This window comes from Filobasidium floriforme (genome assembly GCF_021052385.1).
Source record: "Filobasidium floriforme strain CBS 6241 chromosome Unknown HD553scaffold_11, whole genome shotgun sequence".
In the NCBI taxonomy this organism is placed as follows: Eukaryota; Fungi; Basidiomycota; class Tremellomycetes; order Filobasidiales; family Filobasidiaceae; genus Filobasidium; species Filobasidium floriforme.
The window spans coordinates 735,374-759,918 of NW_025763632.1; the positions used below are offsets into that span (position 1 = coordinate 735,374).

A 24,545-nucleotide genomic window follows, 5' to 3' on the forward strand; every position below is an offset into this window, starting at 1 on the left:
TCCAGCTGCTGGCCACGGGGATCGATGACAGGGCAGGCAGGCAGGCAACGACACGCAACAGGGCAGGGGAAGGGGATCGGGGATCGGGCAACGGCCGCGGCCACGCTACAGTAGCTGACGTAAGACAAATCCGCGGATGATGTCATCAATTTTCCAACGTGTTTCATATCGGCTGACGGGACATGGAGACGAAACATCTCATCACATCGACGGGTACGGAAACCGTCACCGGACAGCTAATAAACGTCACGAATATTCCACTACTTCCCGGCAGCCTCCAAAGCAGGAGGCGCCCTTCGAGGCGGGAACACCGCCTCCCAAGCGGCCCTTTACGATCGCAAACCGCGCGTTAGCTTCGAAGTACTGCTTCACGAGCAGTCTTGCGTCTCCGCGAGTTTAAAATGGATTGAGAAGCGGACGACTCACATGAGCTGAACCAGAGTTCCCTCGCTGAAAGGTCTCCCAATCATGAATAGGCAGACCGGTTCTTGGATCGTCTCATCGAACCCTAAAGGTACGGTTACGATCGGATACCTACATGTACCAAGACTAGTCAGCTTCACACAATCGACGCACAAACGTCATGCGCTTGAGCATGTCGCACGTAGATCCACTCACTTGGCTGGAGATGCAAGCCAGATTGGGTCACGGTCTGAACAAGCCCGAGTCAAGAAGATTGCGTCCAACTGGTTTTCTTCGAATATGGCTTCCAATCCTTGATTTGCGATGCGCTCAACTGTGGGACAAGCGATGAACGGTGGGTGACGATTTTTAACATTCGCTTCTTACTCAGATCTTCCATAGGACACGGAGCGTTTCTCGGCTGAGGTTGACTCACTCTCGCTCAGAGCTTCGATATACTCCGGGTCGCTTTTTCCCTTCGTAGCTTGTGCTTTCAGGAAAAGGCTTTGGCCCGGGTACCTCGGGGGCATCTCGATGTCCTATCGCAGACAAAAGCTGTCAGACGCTTCCTCTTCAGGCCTCGATTGCGGACAAGGGAAAACAGAAATACCTTGTGATCGATATTGAACCTATCAAGCGAGCAATCGGACGACCGTCAGCGAAGAACCGCTCCAGGATGTCCTGACACCGATCGTTAGCTAGACTACTTCACTCACTGAATGACATCAGCAAGACTCTTCACCGAAGTCTTCTCCAAAGTCCCCAGATAATTGGCTAGATCCACCTTGAAATCGGTCAGAAGGACCAGATTGTCCTTCTTCCCAAACGACTCCGTATCGAAGTCCAATTCCTTCAAATCGTCGATCACGGTCGCTCCGTTTCCCCGTAGTTTGGTTACAGTGTTCGACATAAGATCCCTGTGGGGTACGATGTAAGGCATTTCAGTCCGAGATAAGCGGTAGCATGAGAAATCCCTGATACTCACCTGATACACGCCGTCTCAGCTCTGCGAGACAATGCACGGACCGACCCGGTCCTGTCAGCACGCATTCCTCGGGTGAAGCGCTTCGCTGATATACCACTCACTCGGAAGCAAGGTCCTCGGGCGATAAAGGGTAAATCCCGATTTTCTTGCCCTCGAAACTGGGATTCTCCGTAAGCTTGACATAATCGATCTCCCCCTTTTTGAAGGGAGATCGTTTCGCTAGTATAGTTCGCACAACAGGAATTCTAGTATGAGTATCGCCTCCCAGATGCGCCTCTGTGTAGCAAGGCTGTAGGGGACTGACTGTTCGCATCCCTCTCATCAGGTCCAGCAAGGATTTGCAGTAACAAGGCGGAATCGTAGGCGTTCTTGGTCATCGGACCAAAGACGTCACGGGTCGAAGTGAGGGGGATACCCCCGGCAGAGCTGATAAGCCCGACTCTGTTCGTAAGAAAGGGGACTGAGTCAGCCCCTGTCTATGAGACAATTCACGAAAGAACGCGACGTTCGGCTTACGTAGGCTTGATAGAGTACAATCCCTGTTTCATGGGATCATGTGTAAGGTGACCTGATCAATGAGTATAGCCTCGACCCAGAAACACCATACCCGCAGGTGATGGCGACGAGGAACGACGACTCACAGTCCGATCCGCAGGCATACAGATTGACCCGAAAGTCTCGCTGCCGATCGAAGCAGGTGAGAACCCAGCCGCAACGGCTACCGCGCTTCCGGTACTGCTACCTATACATTACGAGATCAGTATGCGAGAGTGAAGAAATCGATCAGCTCATATTCAATGCAAGGGCAGTTGAGTAAGAAGGAATCACAGTAAGAGAAGAATGGGGAAAGCAGACGCAGATTCACTTACCGAGAGCCGTCCTCTCCGGGTTATAAGGCGACATACAAGGTCCCCCTCTCCCGCTCCATCCATGATGGATCGCGTCTTTCCACTCATCAGATCCTGGTGGGTAGGGGTTTTCCTACACGGCCACAAAATAGTCAATCTCAATCGTAAGCTCCCAAAATGACATCTGGTTGGTCCGCGATCCGTCTTGCACGGCAGGATGTGCGAATCGGATTGGCAAGTCGAATCAAGACGAGTATAGGGTGGCTTACTTGTCTGAAATTGGCCCATTCGGTCATGTTCGCCTTCCCTATAGTCCCGATTGAACGCAGTAAGCGAGATATATATGAGCTCCGTTCCATAATTGAACAACTGGCTTTCGAGCTTACCTAAGATGATAGCCCCGCTGTCCCGTAGAAGCTTTATCACTGTCGCATTCTACAACCCCCAACAACCCCCCCAAACCCCGAGTACAGACCCACCGAAAAATTAACATCAACCTCCCGAACCCCATCCAACTCAAAGAACCCCGTTCCACGGAAAGAACCTATCCGAAAAAAATCCCGACTGACCTGCTTGACAACAGAATCCTCCAAAGCATAACTCCCCGCAGTGGTCTTCATCCCCAAAGAAGGTTCCGTCCCCAGGTTATCTTTCACCAAGATAGGGATCCCGTGCAGGGGTCCGAGAGGTTTCTATTACCGGTTCCATAATCACAATCAAAGGAGAGGTGTGAACTCAGTTTCAGCTTGAGTTCACTCAGTAGGTCTTCTTCGGGCGGGTGTCACATGTAGCTCGTTCGCCGAACACGGGTTGGTCCAGGAATGCCTCGGAACGGATCGGTTCAGATGCTCACCCCGGATGTCCTCTGTTCGTCCATCTCACGAGCGATCTGCAACAGTTGCTCTTTCGGAGCCGTCTCGATCACTGCATACAGCTTTAAGCCGTCCCTGTTGTTCTTCTCGATCGCGTCCTGTATTGAAGGATTTGAGGTCGTCCCGTTTGACATATAGGAGACAGGGCCGAGATGGAGAGAGGAGAATGAAGAATAATCAGCCTTCGAACCGGCAGATGGAATTTGGTAGTTTGAGTTCTTACGAGATAGATCTCGATCAAGTCCACGCTCGTGCATCTGTTCTCGACGAGGAGCACTTGGAGGTCTTTGATGGTCGCCGTGAGGACGTCGAATGGCGGTGAGGTAGTCATGCTGTTTGGAGAGTCGAGCTGTTGAGAACAGTCTTCGGTTCAGGCTCGTTGAAACGATAGCAAAAAGGAAGGCGGAGAGATGACTCTATATAAACGGGAATGGATGGATAGTTGTCAGTATACCCGCCATATCGACGACCCCCGGGTGTATCGAAATGGAACAGGCGAGGTCACGTTCGGAGATGGCCGATACCCAAGATTAGAAACCGGAACGATCGGAATATGAGTCACGTGATGTATGCTGAGTGCCGCAAGCTCGCACACGGATATATGGGTATCGTTTCGTGTGTCCGTGATCTGGTCGCTTGATGCCGCGTCACAACGGACCTCGACCCTCGGGATGTTGAAAGGGGTGGTTTAACCCTTGACACCTCTGGCTCGTGACTGAATTCCTCGCTGTTCAACAAAAAACTAGCCAAGTCATCGCACCTAGCTTATCCACCATGCGTCTCGTACGGACGTTCCTCTCCCTTCTCGCCCTCGTCTCCACCGCGGTCGAGGGGAGATCAGCGACGGGTCAACGAGTGCTCGTCATCGTAGAACACGCCATCAACCGGGCAGACTATTCGCAGTTCTGGGATAGCTTGCAAGGTGAGCTTCATTCGCCCTCAGACGATATGATTACCAGCTGATGTATTGTATGCTGGGTGCTGATCTTTTGTTTCTTTGTATTGTCATGTCCGGTGCAGCACGAGGCTTCGAGCTCACCTTCAAGGGACCTAAAGAGGAGACGCACCAGTTGGTAGAATATGGAGAACGGAACTTTGACCATCTGATCATGATGACCCCTTCGACGAGCTGTAAGTCCAGTCACATCCATCATCATTCTCGCTTCCCACTCCGCATTTCCAGATTCCCGTCTGCCTTTTGCACCTGGATCATCTGGCTTATACGAAATACACTCCGGTTCTTCTGGATATCAATATAGCCTTCGCGGACCACCTCCGCCCAATCCGGCTCCTCCCCACCCTCCTAGAATCGGGCATAAACACCCTCTTCCTCTCTTCCCCCAGCCAAACAGACGCAACCTCCTCCCTCTACAGGGAATTCGACCTGGAATTCTCTCCCTCTCAGACTTCCTTGCTCACCCATAACCCCTTACCGGGGAAATCAGGGAGTTATGTAGCGTTCGATTTGGAGGATGGACTGCATGGAGAGGTTCCTCTGAGCGTCATCCCCGAGTCGGTTCGACAAAAAGGAAGATCAGCATCATCAGGAGTGGGGAGGAAGATGGTCGTCCCCGAAGGCCTGACGCATACCCCAGGGTCCAACCCGTTCCTCATCCCCGTCCTCCACGCACCTCCAGGAACGTTCACCGGCGACCTCCCCCGTCTTTCCTCTTCCGATGATTCCTCCGAAGAAGATTACGACGACGACAACGAGAGGAGGACGAAGAACAAGTTGCAACAGGTCATCGCTGGGGAAGAAGCTGGCTTGGTTAGCGTTTTCCAGAGTAGGAGTAACGTGAGGTTCGGATGGGTTGGGAGTGTGGGGATGGTCAAGGACGATGTGTGGACGGCCGAGTGAGTTTTCCGTCGATCTGCGTATCCGGAGAATGGTTTTGCCATATATGCTCATCGACTATCTCTTTTCATCTCGCCATCAACATCACCACCATCTGCAACTACGTGTCTCTTCATTCACAATCAAACATTCACAATCAAAAGAACCCTGAACCCGGAATTCATCTCCTCCCTGACCTCCTGGATCTTCCAAGAGACCGGCGTCGTCAAGGTCTTGTCGACCGAGCACTACCGGATTCGAGAGGCCGCTAATGGTGGAGCTGAGGACGGGACGATCAAGGAGACTAGGGATCGGTTCAAGGGGTATACCGTCAAGGAGGATGTCGTGAGTCCCTCGCATCTGAACGCTCAAGCAGTCACGGCCAGGCGAACTGACTTGATGATTGTGGTTGGTCGTTTGATCAGACATACGAGATCGCTTTGGCGCAACACGACCCTTCTTCTTCCTCGTCTTCCTCTTTGAACGCCTCTTACGTGCCCTTCGAGATCGACGACCTCCAACTCGATTTCACCATGCTGGACCCTCACATCCGGACGTCCATCCCCTTCGCTGGCGAGGTGGTCACGAGCTCGGGGATACGAGCGGGATTGTACAGAAAGACCTTCCAGGTACCAGATAGGCATGGGGTGTTCAAGTTTGTCGTGGATTGGTGGAGACCCGGGTGAGTCGCCGTGAAGTGATACTGGCAACATCCGGACGTCCACAGCTAAATCAGCCTGCTATGCCCTGCCGCCCGTAGATACTCGTTCGTCCACGAATCGGATACCACCTCGGTCGTCCCCTTCCGTCACGACGAGTACCCACGATTCATCCGGGGCGCTTTCCCGTTCTATACCGGCGCCGGGTTGGTATCCGGAGGATTCTTGGTGTTTTGTTGGTTGTGGATGCATTTGGGGGTCGAGGGGGACAAGGTCGGGAGGGGGAATGGGGTGGAAAAGGAGGGCAAGAAGACCAAGTGAGAAGCAGCGAGTTCTTTTCTGAGGATGGACTAGATTAGTACTAGATGCTAGATGCATGAGCGTATAAAAGTTTGTAGCATTCTCGCTCTCGATGATGAGACCTACGGCATTCAAAGTATTGAACCCTCGGTTTGTGACTGTGGGGTCCCCGCGCGACGATGTGTGCATTTCCCTTTTGTTCGATGGATTCGAGCGTTCACAAGAGCGACTTTGTTCGAAGGCATTCAAGGTCCGGCCAGCTCCAGGACCAAGGGATCCTTTTGTCAAACTCGACTTAGAGCGGGGATTGCATAGATATATAGTAGATGCATGCTCTTTGACAGAGATCCGGAAAGCAAGGCCGAGAGACGATAGCAAGCACATACTGAAGAAGGATTGAAGGACTGACAACGCGGATCTTCTGGCAAGACCCTCTTTCCTTGAACACACAAGCAGCAAGCAGTGAGTCGACCCTTTGAATGGCTGACCTGAAGCGAGATGTTCGGCTTTCTGAATGACTCTAGTCTTCTGTAACAGGTATAGCGAACCAAATTTGAAAAGCATACACGCACGAATAACCAAATAATGTCTAAATCGACAATGTCAAACGGGAGCTCGACAGCTACCCAGCTCGCAGACCCCACCCTCACACACCGCTCCACCTCATCCTCTATCTCTACGTCTACTTCAGCTGCAACCACTCAACCGCTTCCCCCAGCGCACGTCTTCCAAACCTCTCCGTCCTCTTCCGGGCTTTCCTTGGAAGCTCGTCATTACAAAGCACATAACGATATCCCCAATACCATCCTCAGCGTTAGCATCATAAGCACTATCCTCGGTGGGATCCTCTTCACTTCTTTCACTCTTGTCGGACTCTCCCTGAGCGGATGCATCAAATCCGGCACAAATGGGGCAGAATGGGGGACGTGGGCTAGACCGCAGTTGGGGGTCTATTTCGGATGTATGGCCTTGTTCCACCTGAGCGAGTTTTGGACGACGGCAGGGTGGAACAAGGATAGGTTGTCGGTGGATGGTGAGTCCTTCCAGCCCCCCTTTCTGTCTTTCTCCTTTGTCTACCCCACCAAACATATATACCACGGCGGGAAAGAGCTAATACCATGCCTACATATCTGTCTTTATTTCCTTTTGGCGATGAACCCCAGCTTTCTTGCTGAACAACGGTAACGGCTACATCCTTGCGCACGTCGTCGGCCTCGTCGAATACTTCGCCTGGTCGTACTTTTGGCCGAGGGAAGGGAGCTGGTGGATAAGTTCCGGGTGGTTATACGTCGGTACGTCTCGTCTCGAAACAAGCTCGTCGGAGTCTTGTTTTTAGGGTGTTTTCACGCAGTGAGGTAATATCACGGGCGGCAGGCTGATCGGCTTCTATCCTGTTATTACGCTATACCTCCCGACGTCCCCCTCATCGAAATCCCTATGATACGACTCCAATCGACACACTGCGACATCACGAATACCGAAATCGAACGGGAAAACGATGAAACAGTCCTCCCCGTCCTCCTCGCAGCCCAAGCGCTGAGGACGCTCGCCATGGTCCACGCCGCCTCGTCCTTTTCCCACGAAGTCTCCCGAGGAGCCAAGGCTGATGATCATACCCTCGTCACTAGGGGTGTCTATCAGTGAGTGTGAACCCAGCTTACCTTTTCTTGTTCTCCTTATTCGACGAATCGAGTGGGATACAGGGCGAGGTACTGATTTACTGGTTTGACCTGATTTTCTGTTTGCAGGTTCTCCAGACACCCGTCTTACACGGGCTTCTTTTACTGGGCCGTAGCGACCCAAGTCTTGTTGGGCAACGTGATCAGCGTCGCCGGGTTCGTCTACGTCCTCGCCAAGTTTTTCGAAGCCAGGATCATCGGTGAGTGCCCCGCTTCTTCCTCAATTTCCCCCAGTAAACGGGATACTGTAGCTGAATGGAGTCTGATGTCTTGATCTGGGATCGCAGACGAAGAGAGACACTTGGTCAGGTTCTTCGGGCAGGACTATGTGGATTTCAGGAACAAGGTCGGGACGTGGTTGCCAGCCGGGTTGGTCGCCAAGGCAGCCCGATGAGATGAGGGCGAGAAGCAGATAGGCAACCAATCTCCACTTCAGATGGCCATGTTACCAATTACCAAGATGAAAGCTATTATAGTAGTAGTCGATGGAATGCGATGTGAGATTGCTTACCTGTGCAAGTTCCCATGATCTCTGTGTGTCTGTGTTTGATTTGTGATCTTCGTGCGCGCGCTAAGGGGAAAAGTCGAGGTTGATGATGGGAAAGATTACTCGAGCAAGAGGTGAAGTGCTGCGAAGCGAGGATTACTACGGGCAATAAGATATATAGTTATATAACAATCAGCAGGGCTGGAATCTTAGACCCATCAGCCAGGTCGCACATGACTCTGCTGCGATCACGATTCGGTTGATTGGCGGGCGGTTCGGACGTCATCACACCAGCCGATTCCTCTCGATCGGTATAACCAAACATGTCGACCGAATCTACAAAGACGGCACGAGATGTCGGATTGACCTCCAACGACGACGACAAGCGCCCCGAAGAAGAAGAGGCATGGACCGTCCACTCGCTCTCCTTGACGAGAGAGATCGCTTTCGTCAGCGTCGTCTCCGCCTGCCAGCTCTCTACTCAGAGCGGCCTCGGAATGGCCATCGCCCCGCTTCACATCATCGGAAACGACATGGGTATCGGCGGAGAACCTGCTTATCTAAGTTGGTCTCCCGCAGCATACAGCTTGACGGTGGGGACGTTCATCCTCATCGCCGGGAGGATAGGCGATCTCTACGGGCATAAACGGGCGGTCATCTGGGGTTGGGTTTGGTACGGATTCTGGAGCTTGATAGGAGGCGAGTCTGTCCCCTCCACTCCCGTCTTGATCGATAAATCCGGCCGAACCTCGATCTGACCTATCGTCCAAATATGCGGCACATATACAGGCTTCTCCGTCTACGTACACCCTCACCCAGACATCTTCTTCGACACCATGCGAGCCATGCAAGGCATCGGTCCCGCCTTCCTCCTCCCTAACGGAGTCGCCCTCCTCGGCCGCTCCTACCCACCAGGCCCTCGTAAAAACCTCGTCTTCTCCATCTTCGGCCTGACAGCCCCTACAGGGTTCATCGTCGGAGCCCTCTTCTCCTCCCTGATCGCGCAATTCGGCTGGTGGCCCTGGATTTACTGGGCAAACTGTATAGCCTGCTTAGTGTTCGCCGGATTGAGTTGGGGTTTCATTCCGCCGATGGACGGGTATAACCCGGAGAGGGAGATGAAGGGGAGCTTGGACCTCCCTGGGTGTTTGACGGGGGTGACGGGGTTGATCCTCATCAACTTTGCTTTCAACCAAGGGCCTGTGGTCGGGTGGCCGACGGTTTATGTTTACGTGCTCTTGATCGTCGGGTTCTTGTTCATGGGAGCGTTCGGTGAGTCGTACGGGTGTCTGATCGGTTCGGAGGCGATGACAGGACTGGAAGCTCATTCTGATCTCGATCATCCGTGTTATCAACGCAACGCCTTTGATAGTCTGGTTCGAAAGTCGAGCGCCGTACCCGCTCGTACCGATGAATAGCCTGACCCGGGAACTAGGCCTCGTCATGGCCGCCATCGGAGCAGGTTGGGGTTCGTTCGGGATCTGGATCTGTGAGTACAGCCGGTCCATGCCACACAGTCGGGAGCGTCAAGCTTATGCTTTTGCCATCATGTGTTCGTCGCCCCGCAGTCTACGTCTGGCAATTCTGGCAGATTTTACGAGGAGACTCTCCGCTTAAAGCTACGGCTCAGATGCTCCCCGTCATCTTCTCCGGAGCCTTTGCAGCGCTGATGACCGCCTTTCTCATCAGCCGGATCAGACCCGGTTTTCTGTTACTCGGCAGCATGCTCGCCTTTGCTACGGGCAACATCATCGCCGCGGTCACCCCTCCCAGTCTCAACTACTGGGCAGCGAGCTTCATCGCCATGCTCATCATGCCCATCGGGATGGACTGTTCGTTCCCAGCTGGGAACCTCGTCGCCTCGGCCTCGATGCCGAGACATCAACAGGGATTGGCGGCCTCGTTGGTGAATACCGTGCTGAACTATAGCATCTCGATAGGGTTGGGGATAGCTGCGTTGGTAGAGACGAGGATCAATCGGGATGGGACCCAGGTGCTGGAAGGGTATCGGAGTGCGTTTTATGTAGGGATCGGGTTGGCCACGCTGGGGATTGGGGTTAGTCTGGTACTCGTCTGGGCGACGAGGCCGCGGGCAAGACCAACACAAGCAGGGGGAAAAGCAACGATGGATGAACCGATCGAAGGCGTATCGAGCACGACCTCTTGATGAGCGTCCAGGAAAAACACACAGGTTTGAATCGATTCTTTACATGCATGATGAGATATAGATGCGCACGCCCCGTCTAATCGGTAATTGGTATCCAGAAAAAGGCACTTTTTCGTTTCGCCAGAGGCGAGACATTCCCACTCGTAAATTTACAAACCCGTTCCAGAAGTGACGAGGATCGAGGGACTCTACGCCCCATCGACGGTCTCCGCTCCACCCCGTCTCCCAGTAATCTCCCTGACTGGCCCAAACTCGCCAGTCCTCCCCTGTTCGATATCCTCATCGCTAAGCTGGTCCAACCGGTAAAGCTCTCGACGGATGAAAGCTACGATCTGGGCCAGCTGCGCGGGAAGTTTAAGATGATGAACCGGGTTGGACGGGTCAGACTTGACCGTGTCCTGCTCGGCTGGGATGGCGGCAGTGTTGGTCGTCGGTGTAAAGTCGGAAGGAAGGTCGGAATACCTCGCCGCAAACAAGTTCCTCCATACCCAGGCGGCCAGCTCGGCATCCCCTCCCTTGCTAGACCTCTCCCCAGCTGGGATCTCTGGCAAATCCTGTCCGATGGAGATGGCATAATCGAACCCGATCCCGGCGCCTTTCCACTGTTCCCCCATCTCCTTCATATAATTCCTGACTACCCGTTCTCGTTCGCCTTGCCCCAAGGTGACTCGCATTTGGTTCTCGGCGAGGGCGAAAAAGTGGGTGAGAAGTTCGGTCTGGTAAGTCTGGGAGATGGAGGTGCTACTTCGGCCTAGGGTGGTCGTGTTGGGCAAAGCACGGAGGCGAGGGAGGAGGAGGTAGAGGTAGACGAGGTGGAGCTGGAAAAACGTCTGATACGTCGCAGGAAGGCCGCATTCTTTGAAAAGAGGAGAAACGAGGCGAGATGAGCCATCAAGCTCGAGAGATCTGGGCTGAGCGAAGAGACGGTAGACGACTCACCTCCGTACCAGAAATCGTGATCCTTCTCGACGGCCCTAACGATCGACCCACACATGTTCCCCGTCTCCCTGATCGCCGTCACGCTCCTCGTGTTGTACCCCATCAACTTGGCCAACGCCTTGACGATGCTGACCTTGAACGGCGAGTGCTGTTGACCTGTCTGCTGCGTACTCGAGTTCGAAGGCGAAGCTTGAGGGGGAGGTTGGAAAGGGTTCGATGGAGGTGGGTAGACGGGACGGGGTTGAGGGAGAGGTTCGGAGGAGAGAGGAGGTTTCGTGGCATAGGTTCGGGCGAGGATCGTAGGTGACGATCGGGCGATCGAGGTCGCTTGCCGGAGGGCTGGCGATACGGCGGTTCTCAGTGACATTCTCAAGGTTGAAGAATCTATCTATCGACGAGGCAGATTATACGAAGTGTAGTATCTATGATGAGGCGATGGTCGGTGGGATGGTCTAGATGTCGTTGTACGGATGTGTCGATCCCTCCCTCTAGCTCGTTTGACCCAAAATCTCGATCGACGGGTTAGTTGGCGCGCACGCTTACGTAATATCGGAAAGTGAGATGATCGTTCACATTTCGGTGCATGCGTGGTGATGATGTCGACTTCTCTAGCTTTTGTACATCTTTCCGTTGTCATCTCGTCATTCATCTCCCATCCACGCCAGTGACTTGACACTCAGAAGAGCCAAGCTGTGAAGGAGCGCGGTACCATGACTTCGCTCGCCAACGACCTCGAACAAGGTTGGGTCAGGATCAACTCCATAGACGGTTACTCGTTCGTCATCCCGTAAGCGTCGTTTTATGGTACCGATATCAAGCCATGCTTTCCCTTCCCGAGATTATACAGGCTGACTGGTAGATTCATTCTGCGACCTACAGCAAGACGATCGCTTTCGGTAGCGGAGTAATCAAATCATCACTCGATGAATCAGGTCAGCCCAAACCTCTTCCTCGCCTTATTTCCTCTCCTCCTCCGACCTTATACTAACCATTTAATCCCGCCTCTTTGCTCAAACAGCCAACTTTGCCGAAGTAGCCACCCAGACGATCAAGCTCGACTACCGCGGGATCATCGTCGGCAAGATCGTCGAATACCTGCACTTCAAGCACGCTTACAAGGACACGGCGCAAAAGGAGATTCAGGAGGATTTCAGCGAGAGGATAGAGCCCGAGTTGGCGCTCGAGCTGTGAGTCTACAAAGTTTCCGGAGTTTCGCGGCTTGCATCTAACAGGGGTGTAGGAGCATGATGTATTCGACGATCTGGTAGCTGACTCGATCGATTCCCTTTCGTGTCACTCAACCAGCTTGATGGCAGCCGACTTTATCGAAGCCTGATTTCTTTGCTCTGCCCCAGCTCTGCATGTATGAGCCTGACGACCCCCTTTAACGACCGACCGATTGAACTTCGACATGTATGCCATACAATTCACACCACCATACTATAGTGGCTGCATACGATTCTTAGGTCCTGGCTAGACCCCACCAGGTTCTATGTGAGCCTCGTCGAATCGACTCTACAAGGTATCGTCCCCGTCCGCCCGATGCGAGCGGAAAGTGGTACCCGCAGCGAGTGGCGCCTCAATACAGATCCCGGGGATAACCATCCGGTCCGATCTCTTCTTGTTCATGTGCCGGATGGAGCGCTTCGACGGCTTTGATGAATTGTTCTTCCATCATCGTCGGGGGATCGATAAGGTGATGCTCGTGCTTTTGATTGTTGTGTTCGTCATGGTGCTGCTGCTGTTCGTGTGGATGATGATGCAATTGTGGGTCGTGGTGTCCGTGCTCTAGGCCTTGCTGGTGGTGGTCAGGCCCAGGGTCGTGATGATGGATATGATGATCGTGCTGATAGTCAAGCTGCTGCGTTCCAGTCGGATCATGACCTGAATCGAGCTGATGCTCTCGAGTCTCGTGTTCCGCGTGCTCATGCGCCAACGGGTCATGTTGATGTTGATGATGCTGGTGATCATGTCCAACATCGACCTCGTCCAGGTGCGTATGCTGGATATGACCATGAGCGGTTTCCATCATCAGATGCCTCTCCAATTCGCCCATCCCATCCATATCCATCCCGTGTAACCCGCCGAGACCCATACTGTGTTCCAACCCATAATCGACCTCATGGTCCAAAGCCACACCCTCTCGTCCTTCCTGTTCCTCTTGCCCTGTATCATGCTCTTCCGCCCTAACATCCTCCGCATGCTCATGGTCTTGTTCTTCGACCTCGTCCTGCGGATCCAACGCCTGGCCAGGAAGGACCCCGAGCAACCCTTCCAGCCTCTCCACCTCGCCGCGTAACCATTCGTTACCCTCCGTCAACCATTGAGCCAATGAAGCGCCTTTTTGTAGGATAGCGCTCTTGCTCGTCGTTCCCTGGTTGACAATGTAGATTCCTTTCCTCGGACGTTTGGTTTTGCTCGCAGACCCGTTCGAAGCTTCACCAGCTCCCCCTTCGCCTCCAACTCCATCCCCATTCCTTTCCCCATCTCCATCCTGCGACCCCGCCCGCACCCGCTTCCGACCCGTCAACTCTTCCATCCCCTCCATATCCTTGCTCTCCTCAATGACCGCCTCGAGTTCCCCCGTCCTCGGCCAAAGGGTATTCACGCTCATATGCTCCAACGCGCCAAGCTCTGCGTATCCGATACGAATAGCGTTCCGCCGACGTTTTTCGGAAGAGACGTGGTTGGCGCGCCTTTCGGCTTGGGATAGGAGCGTACGAGGTGCAGGGGGGGTCGAATTGGAATTGGCTGCAGGGTTCTGGCGGGGCTTCCGGGGAGCTCTAGGACGGGTTTGTTTAGATTTGCCGGCCGTATCGGCTGCAGGATCGGTAGAGGTAGTAGCGGTAGATGATCGAGGAGCTCTTTTACGAGGTTTCGAGGTCGACCCGGCCGCTGAATCTTGAACGGTCGCTGGTAACCTAGACGGCCCGGCTTCTGCATTGACGGTCGCCATTTCTTCCAAAGCAATGGTCCGACGTGTCCGAGGTCGATTCGGCGTTTCTCCACTGCCTACATCGTGTTCATGCGAGTGAGAGTGTAGGCTGCCAACAGGATCGTCGAGCTGCCCCGAATGCCCTCCATCGACCTCGACCTCTCCCTCTGGGTATCCGATACCTCCCTGTAAGCCCAACTCCCCACTCCCCGCTTGTCCACCGCCTAGTGCGGCGAGATCTTGACCCAGCTGCCCACCTAGACTCATGAGCAGCTGGACGTGTTCCCATTCGTTCCGAGGATGCTCGGGTTCCGCATGCGCAACGGATTGAGGAGCGAAATCTGCAGGGTTCGTCAGTGGATCCTGATCCTGTTGCTGTTCCTGCTCGACGTGTGTTGCGGGAGGCTGTTCCTGGGTGGGTTCTGGAAGGTAGTCGTCCTGGTTCGACTCGTCCGTTGTATGATGAGGTTCCTCATGTACACCATCCTCGGCACTAGCTTCTCCGTCCAGATCATGTCCTTGATGCTCGACATTCATGATCTCTCCACCATCCCCCTCATGCCGAGACACCTCGTCCTGCTGCTGATGCTCTTCCGGCTCGACAGGCTCAGCGAAAGCGCTCGACACGGCTCCCCAGAACAGGTTCATCTGCTCGTTGATCCCATCTCGCAACTCCTGATCGTCCTGCGGCCGAGATTCATCGTCCGTCCTCATGTCCGGGAGCTCGTGGGTGGTTCGGTATTCGGTATTGTCAGACGTCGTAGGCAGCATGTTTGACGAGAGATGAGTCGGGAGGACGATCGATTCCGTGTTGAGGTTGACAGGTTCTTCGTCCACATGGCTCATTTTCGAGCGCGATTTCGTCGGCCGCTCTGGTCCTCAGTATGACATCTAGATAGTCTCGGTTCTATAGGTATGTGACTGTTGCTGTTCGTGGATACCCGACTGATCAAGCAGCAAGTAGAAGGTACGAATTCAGTTCGGTGATGAGGATGATGCTCGAGGTGCGAAATTCAGAGGTGATCCTTTGCGTCGACCTTCTGATCGTCGAGCAAAGTGCAAGTTGATGGATCGTATTCTCATTTCCTCGTAGATGTATATCGATACTAGTACTCTACAGAACAGAACGTACAGAACCGTATACTACTACTGGCTACTGGTCGTGCGTTGTCGTTATTGTTATATCGTAAATTAAGTCGGGGGAGATCACTCGTCGTCGTCATCATCGTCGTCCCCGGCCTCGCCCTCGTCGTTATCGCCGTTCTGTTTTTCGCCATTAACAACCTCTTCGCCGACCTTCTCGCTAGCAGCGTCGCCCTTCTCGCTAGCAGCGTCGCCCTTCTCGCTAGCAGCGTCGCCCTTCGACTCGAGCTCGTCGACCTCCATCTATTACGAGAGCGACTGAAAATCAGCTATGGGAATGCGTGGAGAGAGTTGCAGAATTACCTTCTCGCCATCACCGCCACCGTCAACACCGGCCTCGCTCTTTTCCTCCTCGTCCGGAGAGTATTCAGCCTTGATCCAGTTGATGAAGTCTTTGATCATTTGAGGGCCTTCCTCGTACTGCTTGGTCTTGATATCCAATTGGGCTGGTGTAGATACCTCCTCATTATCAAGAAGCCGGATCTGGTATTCTGCGAGCCCGACGACATCCCAAGCAGTAGAGAGTTTTTCGAGGATGGCCTTGACGCCAGGAGCCTTCTTCTCGATCGTCTAAGGTGTTGATGAGGAGTAGCAAGAAGATTTAGTACAAGAATACTTCAAGACAGGGCGGACAGAAGCGATCAGGGCAGTGCGGTGGGGAATCGAAACGGAACCGCAAAGGGCTCGGATCGTGCAAAATCGAGAAGTAGCGAAGAAGACGATGATGACACTACGTACCTTTTCAATCTTGCCCCTCTGCGTAGCTCTCCACTTCCTAACCTTCTCCATCTCCTTAGCAACCTCTTTAGCCTTCTTGGCTTCTTCCTTCTTAGCGGCGTTGGCTACCTTCTTGGGAGAGGAAGGCGGGGTAGACTTTGCAGGCGATGTCGGGGGCGTAGACGGTTCGGGAGAAGGGGTACCGGCAACGGAGCTCATTTCGGAGGCTGTGGCGTGAAGAAAGTCGAGTAGGCATGAACGGTCAGTGAGAAGCTAAACGTAGCCAAGTCTGAGGTGGGGGGGGGGGGGGGGGGGGACTTGTGCTTACAGGACATGATAGAGTTCTTGATGTTATGTTTCCGACGAGTTGCGGTCTTTAAGTTTGGGTTTGGGAAGAGGATAGTACGAATGAATCTCCCCTTTTTCTCTCGTTCTCGTTCGTAAAACCGTCAAGTCTATATACCTTCTCGAGAAGCAGAACCCCTCTAGAAACCGATATCAATCGGCTCGTCACATGTTTCTCACGGTTCCAAGGTTCCGCCGTCATCGTTGTTGTTACGTTTGGTTGTCCTATTCAAAGGACGATCATCGTTTCGACGATCGTCGAAATCCGATTGTTCCTTTCGAATCGTAAAGGATTGGACTCACTTCGCGTGATTCTTTGCTTTTACGAACGTCCTTTGCTAGTCAACTAACATGATCGTCGGAAGCTCGATTTTCAAGTTTGAAATCACAAAAGGATTGACGGAAGTGCGACAAATGTTGATTTATGGTCATGAACGCAGTGTTTTCGGCTACATTTTGGTTCATGAACGCAGTGTTTTCGGCTACATCTGTGTGAGTATGCTACACGTCATTTTGGCTAGCCGTCTGGTCTTGTTGTCACCCTTCTCACATCCTCGACTCGAGTAAAGCGACTCCACTCGACTTCCTCTCGAGTCTGCCCTTACTGACCTCCCCGATAACAGCTCGCTCGACGTCGTCCTTCTCCTCCATGTTCTCGTGCCCAGCGAGTCTTTGTACTTCGGCCGGCGAGGCCCGCATGACGATAGGTGTATACGGGTCGGGTTTCGATAGGTACTTGGTAAACTCTTTCGGAAGACCGAGAGGCAGTTCATCGGAAGCTGTATGAGGTCGTCCATCTCCGCGATCCTGAGAACGTGGAACACCGAATGAGCGAATTGTGATGTGTGAGTCTAAGCGATCGAGACTCACCATGATGACATGTCCATCGGCATTGAGCACGACATCCTTGAACTGCGACCCATACCAAATCGACGCAGATCCGAACATCAGCTATTTATGTCGATCCGCCTTCTCACGCCCCGCCACAGACTCACACTCCAATCCCTCTCGACCCCGTTGACCAGATAATCCGCCCGACCATTCCAAACGCATTCATACATGCCCCCACCCTCGACGACAGGACCTTTTTGATCCTCGTGTGCGACTCCGTCCGGGATGAGACGTTTTGGTACGGGATTGGTCGAGTCGACGGGAAGCTCGGTTGTCGTCAGGCTTCCATTCGAGGTGCGGGTCGGTTTGCGGCGGTATAAGGAGGTGGTCGCACATCCGGCGGTGACGTGGAGCGATTTGTTTCCCGTAAGCTAATAAGGAGGTGAAGATAACATTGTCGAGTAAGCCTTCGTTGCAGATTCAGTGAGACTTGATCGTCACATACCGCTCGACCCAGAGCAATCACGCTATTTTGACAAACAACAAGGGTGTAAGATTGGTTATCCTGCCTCGACACAAAAATGTAAAAAACGCTCACTGCCCAACTTACCTGGCAGCATGAGCAAAGATGACGATCGTCTTGACATCCGGATATTCTGCCTCTATCCGGTTGATGAATACGTCTGCGAACTTCGAACCCGGACATCAGATCATCATCGTCGTTGATATCAGAAAATCAAGATCAGCCTTCATGTGTCAAGACGAACCGAGATCATGTTCAAACAAGACAAGACGGGACTCACGAGCTCTGCCCTGGCCAACAACTCCGACAAGCTCTCCCCGCGTTTACTAGCGTACACCGTCGATCCGTATTCCTGACAAAGGGGAGTTTGGGGGAAATGGGTTTGTAGTGACGCTGCCGAGGATGGCCGAGGATGAAGGCCCGTAGAATCGATCACGTTTGAATACCTGGAATGTTCCCAGATCGAATCGATACAAGGTAAACGACAAGAAGGAAGAACAGGGATGAATTACGTGGTCTAGAAAAGGACTTACCATTCCTGAACCCCGTGTTCTAATCTGACTTCCACGCCCAACTCCCTAGCCGTCGGAGCCGCCGTCTGGACACACCGATAAAACGGGCTCGAGAATACCAGTTCAGGAGTAGGGAGGTCTGATGATGGTCTTGATCCTTTTGTGGCGGGTTGGATGTAAGAGCTCGGATCCGAAGGGGAATAGGGGTAAGAGGACGGGGAAGAGAGGAATTTGGCTAGAGCTTCGGCTTGTTCCTAAGAATGAATAAGAATTGTGGTAGGGGATGTTCATTAGTACGGTAGACTGTCGAGATTTGGTGATATACGACAAGAAGCTCACTAGTCCATACACCGCCAGCTACACGAACAGCAAGCCCAGATCGTCAGCCCTGTTGACATTCCGCGAACGTTTGGTCGAGATCAAGAGGACTCACAGGAGGATCTCGTTCCAGCTTAGTGGGCCCGGTACTGATCCATGAACAATATATAGAGATATGCGGGAAGTTTCAGTCAGGGTTCAGCTATATTTCGATCACTGTGAAACGAGAAAGGGGAAGGAAATGCGGTCTCACACGATAGACTTGTCGATCCAGTTTGACCGGAAGCCGTGCCTGCAGACGTAGATTGTTTCGAGCATGCTTCTGTTTGGCTATTGAGCTGTTATCCAAGAATGCTAGGGTGTGAAATGGAGGTGTAGGTCGTGATGAGAAACCAGCATAAAGCTAGCAAAAGACGATGAAAGGGAAAGCTCGCGAGTTGTTGAAGTCGAGAAAGTCGCAACCGGAACAGATCGGGGATCGTAACCGAGAGAGTGTGTTGAAGGGATTACGTCATCGATCGACACTCTCTCTCTTCCCTCAAGCGCATGTTTCATAGCCTCGAACAATGGAATACAAGTTGCAATCAAACGAGAATTATTCTAGGTTTTATATATCTATATACAGGATCGCTGGAATAGAGAGCACCGTCTATCTGATATTTAATCGGCCTTCTTCGTCGCTTTGGTTCGCAGCTTCATCATCAAAAACACGATCGCGTAACTGCTGACCACAAAGATCCCGGTGATCCCGACATTCCTCCACCCGGTCGTCACCTCGGTGATGTTGATCGTCCTCAAGTAATCCGTTCCACTCCTGTACGAACACACTTGACATCCGCTGGTCGATTCCGGGTTGAGGAGGTTGGCACCGGGGTTGTACTGGGTCAAGAAGGTCTCCAAGTAGGCTCCACAAGTCTGACCCGAGGGCGGGTCAAAGTTGGTCAACTCGTCCGGTCGGCAGTTGACGGGCTGGTCCCAGAGGACAAACCACAGGATCGAACCCATGATGTACGTGAAGACGTCCAAATAATAGAGCCAGTACCTCCAGAACTCCGTGATTGCGGCATAGGGAACGAAAACACCGCAGAAGGACAGGAGAGTCCCGATGATCAAGGGCGTGAAAGCGGACGCGATCGTGGCGGTCGGAGCGTAACCTGCAATACGCAGCGCAGCCGGCGGAATATTAGCCCCGGTCATCTGTGTCGTGTTCCGTAAGAAGCTTTCTCTACGCACTGGCAATGAATTGTCCGATACCGGTGTAGATGAACTCGTACAGCAGTACCTCGAGGAAGACCGGTCCAGCCCTCGAAGCTTTGCTCGTAAATCCGACGGTAAAGTACCAAGAGCAGAAGCTAAATGAGGATCATTAGCTCACGCCGCGGCACAATCTTGCCCTGAGAACCTTTCAACTCACTAGAGTACCGCGCAGACCACCAAGTAAGGGAACTCGGAGACGATAAGCCCAAAGGTGAACGATTTCCAATTGTAAATCTTGGCCTTCTTTTCTCTCGCTTCAAAGATATCCCTTCGGCCGATGAAAAGCGGTTGGACCTGCGCAATGACTCCAGGGGCGACGAAGATGAAACTGAACACCGTAAAGACCTTGTTCTGTAGGTCGATGGTTCCCTCTCCGAGCATCCAATAAGAGAACCCGTTGAAGAGCGCGGCAAAGATGTGCAAGGCCGCCTTGTTGGTGACGTATTCGGTGTCCCGGAAGAGGGAAATACTGTTCCGCTTGTTGACGACCTTGCACTGTTCCCACAAGCTCGCTGCGAACTCCTCGGCCTGTTCGTCGTAAGCGACAGGCCGACTCAAAGCATCCTGTTCGATCGCTTGGAGTTCTTCCTGAACCGCAGCGTGTTCCGGAGAATTGAGCCAGATCTGAGACCAATCGTCTTTCCTCGACAGTTCGCCAGAGACGACGTCGATCATGTGTTCAGCGGGGTTACGTCCGGGCGGACAAGGCGCGCCGGAACGTTCGAAGTAATCTTTGACGGCAGAGGCTTGGTGACCGATAGGACCGTTGTAGACCGTCTTGCCTCCTCGAGCGAGAAGGAGCAGGTTGTCAAACTCGTAGAAGAGCGAGGCACTCGGCTGGTGGATGGTAACGAGAACTATTGAAACCAACGAGATGAGTCAGTTTCAAGCGTTCGCGCTTAACGACGATTCGGCGTTCAACTCACTGGCTTGACCCGCATCGGCTAGTTTACGCAAGAACTTGACGATCGAAAAGGCGGATTGTGAATCCAGACCAGAAGTGGGTTCGTCCAGGAACAACAAGATAGAGGGCTTCGCGACGAGCTCGACACCGATGGTAAGCCTCTTGCGCTGTTCGACGCTCAACCCATTCCCGGTGGTCCCCACTAGCGCGTGTTCGATGTCCCTCATCTCGAGCAGGTCAATAACCGTATCGACATAAGCCAGCTTTTCCGCCTTGGGAATCTCCCGGGACTGTCGCAGAACGGCAGAGAACTCGAGTGCCTCCCTGACGGTCGCCAGAGGTTCGTGTACATCGAGTTGTTCACAATATCCAGCGGAACGTTGGAAAGCGAGAGGTAGGGTACGGCCGTCGACGTGAATCTTTCCGCTGATCTCTCCTTCCGTCTTGCGTTGAGCGAGGACATCGAGCAAGGTGGTCTTCCCCGCGCCGGAACTTCCCATCAAGGCGCCCAGAGTTCCAGGTTTGACGAAACCGTTGACATTATCGAGCAAGACTCGGTCCCCATCGGCCGTCTTGACGGTGTAAGTCAGGTTCTCCCACGTGAACACGGAAGTATTCTTGATCAGTTTCGAATCCTCTTTGTTGTGGTTTGCTTCTTCCTTCGGGGCGACAGTCTCCTTGCTGTCCAGCTGTTTCTCCGGGTCATTGTTGTCATCCGTCTGCGCAATAGCAGCCAGGGTCGCCTGGTTTCGTGCGAATTCTATCTTGGAACCGCCCGAATCGTTTGAGACACTATAGGTCATCAACAGCGCCGCTACACAAGCAACCGACATCGTTAGCATTTCACAATAAAGCATCTTCGTGTTCAAACAGGACGTACTGATCAAGACGAACAGGAACCAATATGCCCAGATAACTCCAAAGTTTCGCCAGATGTGCTTGTGCTTGAAGCTGAGGTATGACAGGTAGTTGGTCCCTTCGACTGTAGCCCCGATCGATCCCGGAACACCCGAACAACCAGCCGGTTGACCGGCGTATTCCGGTCCAAAAGGTACCAAATTGTAACCTTGACAAGCAAAGTTTCTACCCTCGAGCTCGTTCGCCATCATGGCCTCTACGGCATAGAAGAGCGGATCGATGTAAATCAACCATTCGAACCAGGGATGCATCGAAGGTCGGTAGATGATGTCTAGAGGTGAAGTGGCGTCAGTCCCCTATACAGATTGTCTGTCCGGGTAGCAAGGGTATACTCACATCCGCTGTAAGTGAACAAGACCATGATCGTCAATCCGCCAACCTTTGAAGCATTGTTGAATGTAGAAAAGCTCGTCCCGATCATACGGAACCTGCAGCACGCGGCGTTAACGAAGCTCAATCAGAGGCGTTCCGACGATCGACAAGTAGCTTACAAGGCAGTCGCACACATCGTCGTGGCGAAAACGATCGCCCAATAGGTGAAGAAGGCTCCGGCATCGAGTAGCAACCCGGTCATGAAATAGAGGATGACTGAGAATAGCGTCACCTGTACCAGAATGACTGGGAGATCGCCGAAAACCTGCGCTGCCACGTATGTAACGGGATGGAAGAGGGCGAAGCCTTTCTGTTTCGCCAGCACTGCTCTGCCGAGGAAGCTTGCCTCGACCTCCTGCAGCGCGAATAGAGTATGATAGACCGTACTGAAGAAGATGGCGCCTCCCCTGATGAAGAGACCGGAACTGTTGTCATCGACCTGGAAGAAGAGAGAGCCCATGATCTGAGCCGAGTGTGAAACGGAACGCAAAGATCAATTCAGTATGTAGAACAGCATGTCGGGTTCGAGAACCTCCTTACCAAGGCTTGAATGATCGTGTTGCCTTGACGGATATAGAGGAAAAGTTTGTCGCCCCAGATTTGTCGGAATTGCCTTCGAGCGAGGATCATGACCTGATCCAGCAGACCAACAGTGAGGACAGAGTGCTTGGGCAGGTTCTTATCCTGAGCAAGCTTGACAGCGTCGACGAAAGCAACTGTGTTCTGAGCCGCCGTTTCCGACTGGGGATAATCCTGCTTGCTGCGCATGGTCCGATAAATTTCGTGGTCAAGATAAGCCTTCCTGATATCTTGGGCGGTCCGGGGAAAGGTATGCTCATAGCCAGGAGCGATCTTCCTTTCGGTCGGCACGGTCACTCCCGTAAGCATGTCGGCGATGTTCGCTCCGGCGGTATGCTCGAACCCAAGCTCCTCGAAGAATCCTCTAGCCTCTGCTCGAGGACCATAGTAGATTGTCAACCCCTTGTGAAGGACCATGACGTCGTCGACCAAATCGTAGATCCCATTACCGGCTTGATACAGAGTCATGATGGAAGCCAGGCCTAGCACGTCGGTGATGGTTCGAACTGCTTGCGCCCAGTTCAAGGCGGTCGAAGCGTCTAGACCTGTGTAGTCCCGGGTTGTCATTAGCTACAGATATCGATTTGGCAAGATTGTTTCCCAAACTTACCTCGAGTACTGTTGTCCCAACAGACGACAGCTGCACGCGTAGCAAGGGTCTCGATGATGGAAAGCCTCTTGCGTTCACCACCGCTCACACCTCGAACGTATTCGTTCCCGACTGCTGTATCCCTGGTGTGCGAGATGCCCATGCTCCTCAACAAAAAGTCCATCGTCTTTTCTCGATGTTCGATACGGCTTTGTTTGTCCTTCATGGCGTGTGCTGGAGTTTTGAGTGAAGTCGCAAACTCGATGGTTTGGCCAACGGTCATATGAGGATAGAAAATTTCCTACAGGAGTGGGTATGTGGAAATGTAAATACGTCAGCTCAGACCACAATGTCGGTTATCGAAGGTGCGCCATACCTCTTCTCCATTCATGACGATCTCCCCGCGGAAATCTTCCGCCTTCTCGTGGTCCATGTTGCCGTACCACATGTCCCCATCGATGGAGGAGTAGCCCTTTCGATCATTGGCGATCATCTTGAGCAGAGTAGTACATCCCGCTCCTGGACGTCCCAAGACGAGCAAGACTTGTCCTGGTCGGACACAACCGAAACAGTCGTCAAGAATCACTTGATCCCGCACGGGTCGTCGGCCCATCTTAATCTTCTCCGGAATGTTAAATAGGGAGAGAACGGTATCGTGCAGGACGGTCGAGCTGGCTTTTCCCTTCACAGTGAGGTTGTTCCATGTCACTCCGAGACGTTTGGCAGGGTAGCCTGCAGCCTCATATTCTTGTTTTATCTGGAGGACCTGTATGAGTGATGCGGGGTCAATATCGTTATTTAGCTCATCTCATAAGTTAAGTTCTACTTGTTCGTGGACTTACATCTTCTTCCATCGGCCATGATGACTTGATCCCGGAAGGATTCTCTGTCAGACTTGAGCTGTCGAGCTCGATATCCTCTTCGGTGCTAGGTGTATAATGATTGTCCAAGGCGGACTTGGTAATGGCAGGGTTCTGCATCTTGATTTCTGCAAAACCGATGTCTGTTTGACTTTCAGATCTAGATTCATCGTTCTTCCTGCTGTTGTGCTGCGATATGATAGCTTCTTATGTATGAGACTGAACGGGCCCAGCTTCGAATCGGTTTGATAGCAAATCCAACTTGTTAGCAAGCTGTCATAATCATCATGTATCCATGCCCGTGCCCGCGCCCGTCCAAACCGATCCGCGATCAAGGGCACGAAGCGCTATGCATCGATGGACCGCAACAACAAATCACGTGACGGCCTAGAGGTGGTCTGGCCAAAGGTAGCTCTCTCTCGAGTGCATCAGCAGCATGCATAGCTGCAGCATAATTCGACGTTGCAAGCATAGGTAGTCAGGATCGATGTCTGGGTGTGACGTTCTGTTGTCGCGGCGAGCAGCCGATCTTCGTCGTGTCGGTTCCGACAGTGGTGCCCGCTCAAGGCT

The 24,545-nt window shown here is 52.9% G+C and overlaps 10 protein-coding genes across 10 annotated transcripts; 5 read left to right on the forward strand and 5 right to left on the reverse strand.

Annotated features, from left to right (window-relative positions):
• Positions 1 to 77: 77 nt before the first annotated feature.
• Positions 78 to 3,566, reverse strand: HD553DRAFT_311729 (amidase signature enzyme). The gene is made up of 17 exons (XM_046180006.1): positions 3,331 to 3,566; positions 3,089 to 3,205; positions 2,805 to 2,927; positions 2,622 to 2,670; positions 2,505 to 2,542; positions 2,257 to 2,368; positions 2,029 to 2,129; positions 1,904 to 1,926; positions 1,692 to 1,828; positions 1,489 to 1,606; positions 1,388 to 1,408; positions 1,119 to 1,319; positions 1,013 to 1,031; positions 839 to 941; positions 619 to 736; positions 427 to 534; positions 78 to 327 (listed from the first exon to the last, which is right to left on the reverse strand). Exons 1-17 carry the CDS (start codon positions 3,436 to 3,438, stop codon positions 261 to 263), a joined length of 1,563 nt encoding a protein of 520 aa, XP_046036677.1. The 5' UTR covers positions 3,439 to 3,566; the 3' UTR covers positions 78 to 260.
• Positions 3,567 to 3,767: 201 nt separating this feature from the next.
• Positions 3,768 to 6,051, forward strand: HD553DRAFT_296320 (putative dolichyl-diphosphooligosaccharide--protein glycosyltransferase 48 kDa subunit precursor). The gene is made up of 6 exons (XM_046178516.1): positions 3,768 to 4,029; positions 4,128 to 4,238; positions 4,367 to 4,961; positions 5,106 to 5,286; positions 5,367 to 5,623; positions 5,702 to 6,051. Exons 1-6 carry the CDS (start codon positions 3,882 to 3,884, stop codon positions 5,919 to 5,921), a joined length of 1,512 nt encoding a protein of 503 aa, XP_046036678.1. The 5' UTR covers positions 3,768 to 3,881; the 3' UTR covers positions 5,922 to 6,051.
• A 104-nt stretch (positions 6,052 to 6,155) lies between these two features.
• HD553DRAFT_311733 (protein-S-isoprenylcysteine O-methyltransferase) lies at positions 6,156 to 8,180 on the forward strand. The gene is made up of 6 exons (XM_046180007.1): positions 6,156 to 6,362; positions 6,438 to 6,933; positions 7,064 to 7,192; positions 7,408 to 7,540; positions 7,649 to 7,779; positions 7,867 to 8,180. Exons 2-6 carry the CDS (start codon positions 6,486 to 6,488, stop codon positions 7,971 to 7,973), a joined length of 948 nt encoding a protein of 315 aa, XP_046036679.1. The 5' UTR covers positions 6,156 to 6,362; positions 6,438 to 6,485; the 3' UTR covers positions 7,974 to 8,180.
• A 48-nt stretch (positions 8,181 to 8,228) lies between these two features.
• HD553DRAFT_311735 (major facilitator superfamily domain-containing protein) lies at positions 8,229 to 10,276 on the forward strand. The gene is made up of 4 exons (XM_046180008.1): positions 8,229 to 8,765; positions 8,856 to 9,338; positions 9,439 to 9,555; positions 9,635 to 10,276. Exons 1-4 carry the CDS (start codon positions 8,390 to 8,392, stop codon positions 10,231 to 10,233), a joined length of 1,575 nt encoding a protein of 524 aa, XP_046036680.1. The 5' UTR covers positions 8,229 to 8,389; the 3' UTR covers positions 10,234 to 10,276.
• HD553DRAFT_350199 (uncharacterized protein) lies at positions 10,277 to 11,615 on the reverse strand. The gene is made up of 2 exons (XM_046183514.1): positions 11,173 to 11,615; positions 10,277 to 11,089 (listed from the first exon to the last, which is right to left on the reverse strand). Exons 1-2 carry the CDS (start codon positions 11,537 to 11,539, stop codon positions 10,422 to 10,424), a joined length of 1,035 nt encoding a protein of 344 aa, XP_046036681.1. The 5' UTR covers positions 11,540 to 11,615; the 3' UTR covers positions 10,277 to 10,421.
• A 123-nt stretch (positions 11,616 to 11,738) lies between these two features.
• On the forward strand, positions 11,739 to 12,630 carry HD553DRAFT_36081 (BTB/POZ protein). Its single transcript, XM_046183963.1, has 4 exons — positions 11,739 to 11,959; positions 12,052 to 12,104; positions 12,191 to 12,359; positions 12,478 to 12,630. The coding sequence occupies exons 1-4, from the start codon at positions 11,883 to 11,885 to the stop codon at positions 12,506 to 12,508; spliced, it is 330 nt and encodes a 109-aa protein (XP_046036682.1). The 5' UTR covers positions 11,739 to 11,882; the 3' UTR covers positions 12,509 to 12,630.
• A 121-nt stretch (positions 12,631 to 12,751) lies between these two features.
• Positions 12,752 to 14,953, reverse strand: HD553DRAFT_342314 (uncharacterized protein; the record flags this gene model as incomplete). Its single annotated transcript, XM_046182734.1, has 1 exon — positions 12,752 to 14,953. The coding sequence occupies one exon, from the start codon at positions 14,951 to 14,953 to the stop codon at positions 12,752 to 12,754; it is 2,202 nt and encodes a 733-aa protein (XP_046036683.1).
• A 493-nt stretch (positions 14,954 to 15,446) lies between these two features.
• Positions 15,447 to 16,719, forward strand: HD553DRAFT_311741 (uncharacterized protein). Its single transcript, XM_046180009.1, has 6 exons — positions 15,447 to 15,493; positions 15,554 to 15,820; positions 15,989 to 16,194; positions 16,296 to 16,341; positions 16,431 to 16,537; positions 16,616 to 16,719. Exons 2-6 carry the CDS (start codon positions 15,786 to 15,788, stop codon positions 16,660 to 16,662), a joined length of 441 nt encoding a protein of 146 aa, XP_046036684.1. The 5' UTR covers positions 15,447 to 15,493; positions 15,554 to 15,785; the 3' UTR covers positions 16,663 to 16,719.
• Positions 16,720 to 16,740: 21 nt separating this feature from the next.
• HD553DRAFT_311744 (histidine phosphatase superfamily) lies at positions 16,741 to 19,001 on the reverse strand. The gene is made up of 10 exons (XM_046180010.1): positions 18,750 to 19,001; positions 18,612 to 18,645; positions 18,518 to 18,535; positions 18,200 to 18,432; positions 17,947 to 18,112; positions 17,754 to 17,833; positions 17,649 to 17,670; positions 17,308 to 17,574; positions 17,183 to 17,224; positions 16,741 to 17,119 (listed from the first exon to the last, which is right to left on the reverse strand). The coding sequence occupies exons 1-10, from the start codon at positions 18,812 to 18,814 to the stop codon at positions 16,859 to 16,861; spliced, it is 1,188 nt and encodes a 395-aa protein (XP_046036685.1). The 5' UTR covers positions 18,815 to 19,001; the 3' UTR covers positions 16,741 to 16,858.
• Positions 19,002 to 19,156: 155 nt separating this feature from the next.
• HD553DRAFT_355763 (ABC-2 type transporter-domain-containing protein) lies at positions 19,157 to 24,293 on the reverse strand (the record flags this gene model as incomplete). Its single annotated transcript, XM_046183834.1, has 11 exons — positions 23,958 to 24,293; positions 23,492 to 23,881; positions 23,137 to 23,416; positions 22,488 to 23,071; positions 22,067 to 22,410; positions 21,912 to 22,003; positions 21,538 to 21,846; positions 20,680 to 21,471; positions 19,911 to 20,610; positions 19,730 to 19,848; positions 19,157 to 19,650 (listed from the first exon to the last, which is right to left on the reverse strand). Exons 1-11 carry the CDS (start codon positions 24,093 to 24,095, stop codon positions 19,157 to 19,159), a joined length of 4,242 nt encoding a protein of 1,413 aa, XP_046036686.1. The 5' UTR covers positions 24,096 to 24,293.
• Between the last annotated feature and the right edge of the window lie 252 nt (positions 24,294 to 24,545).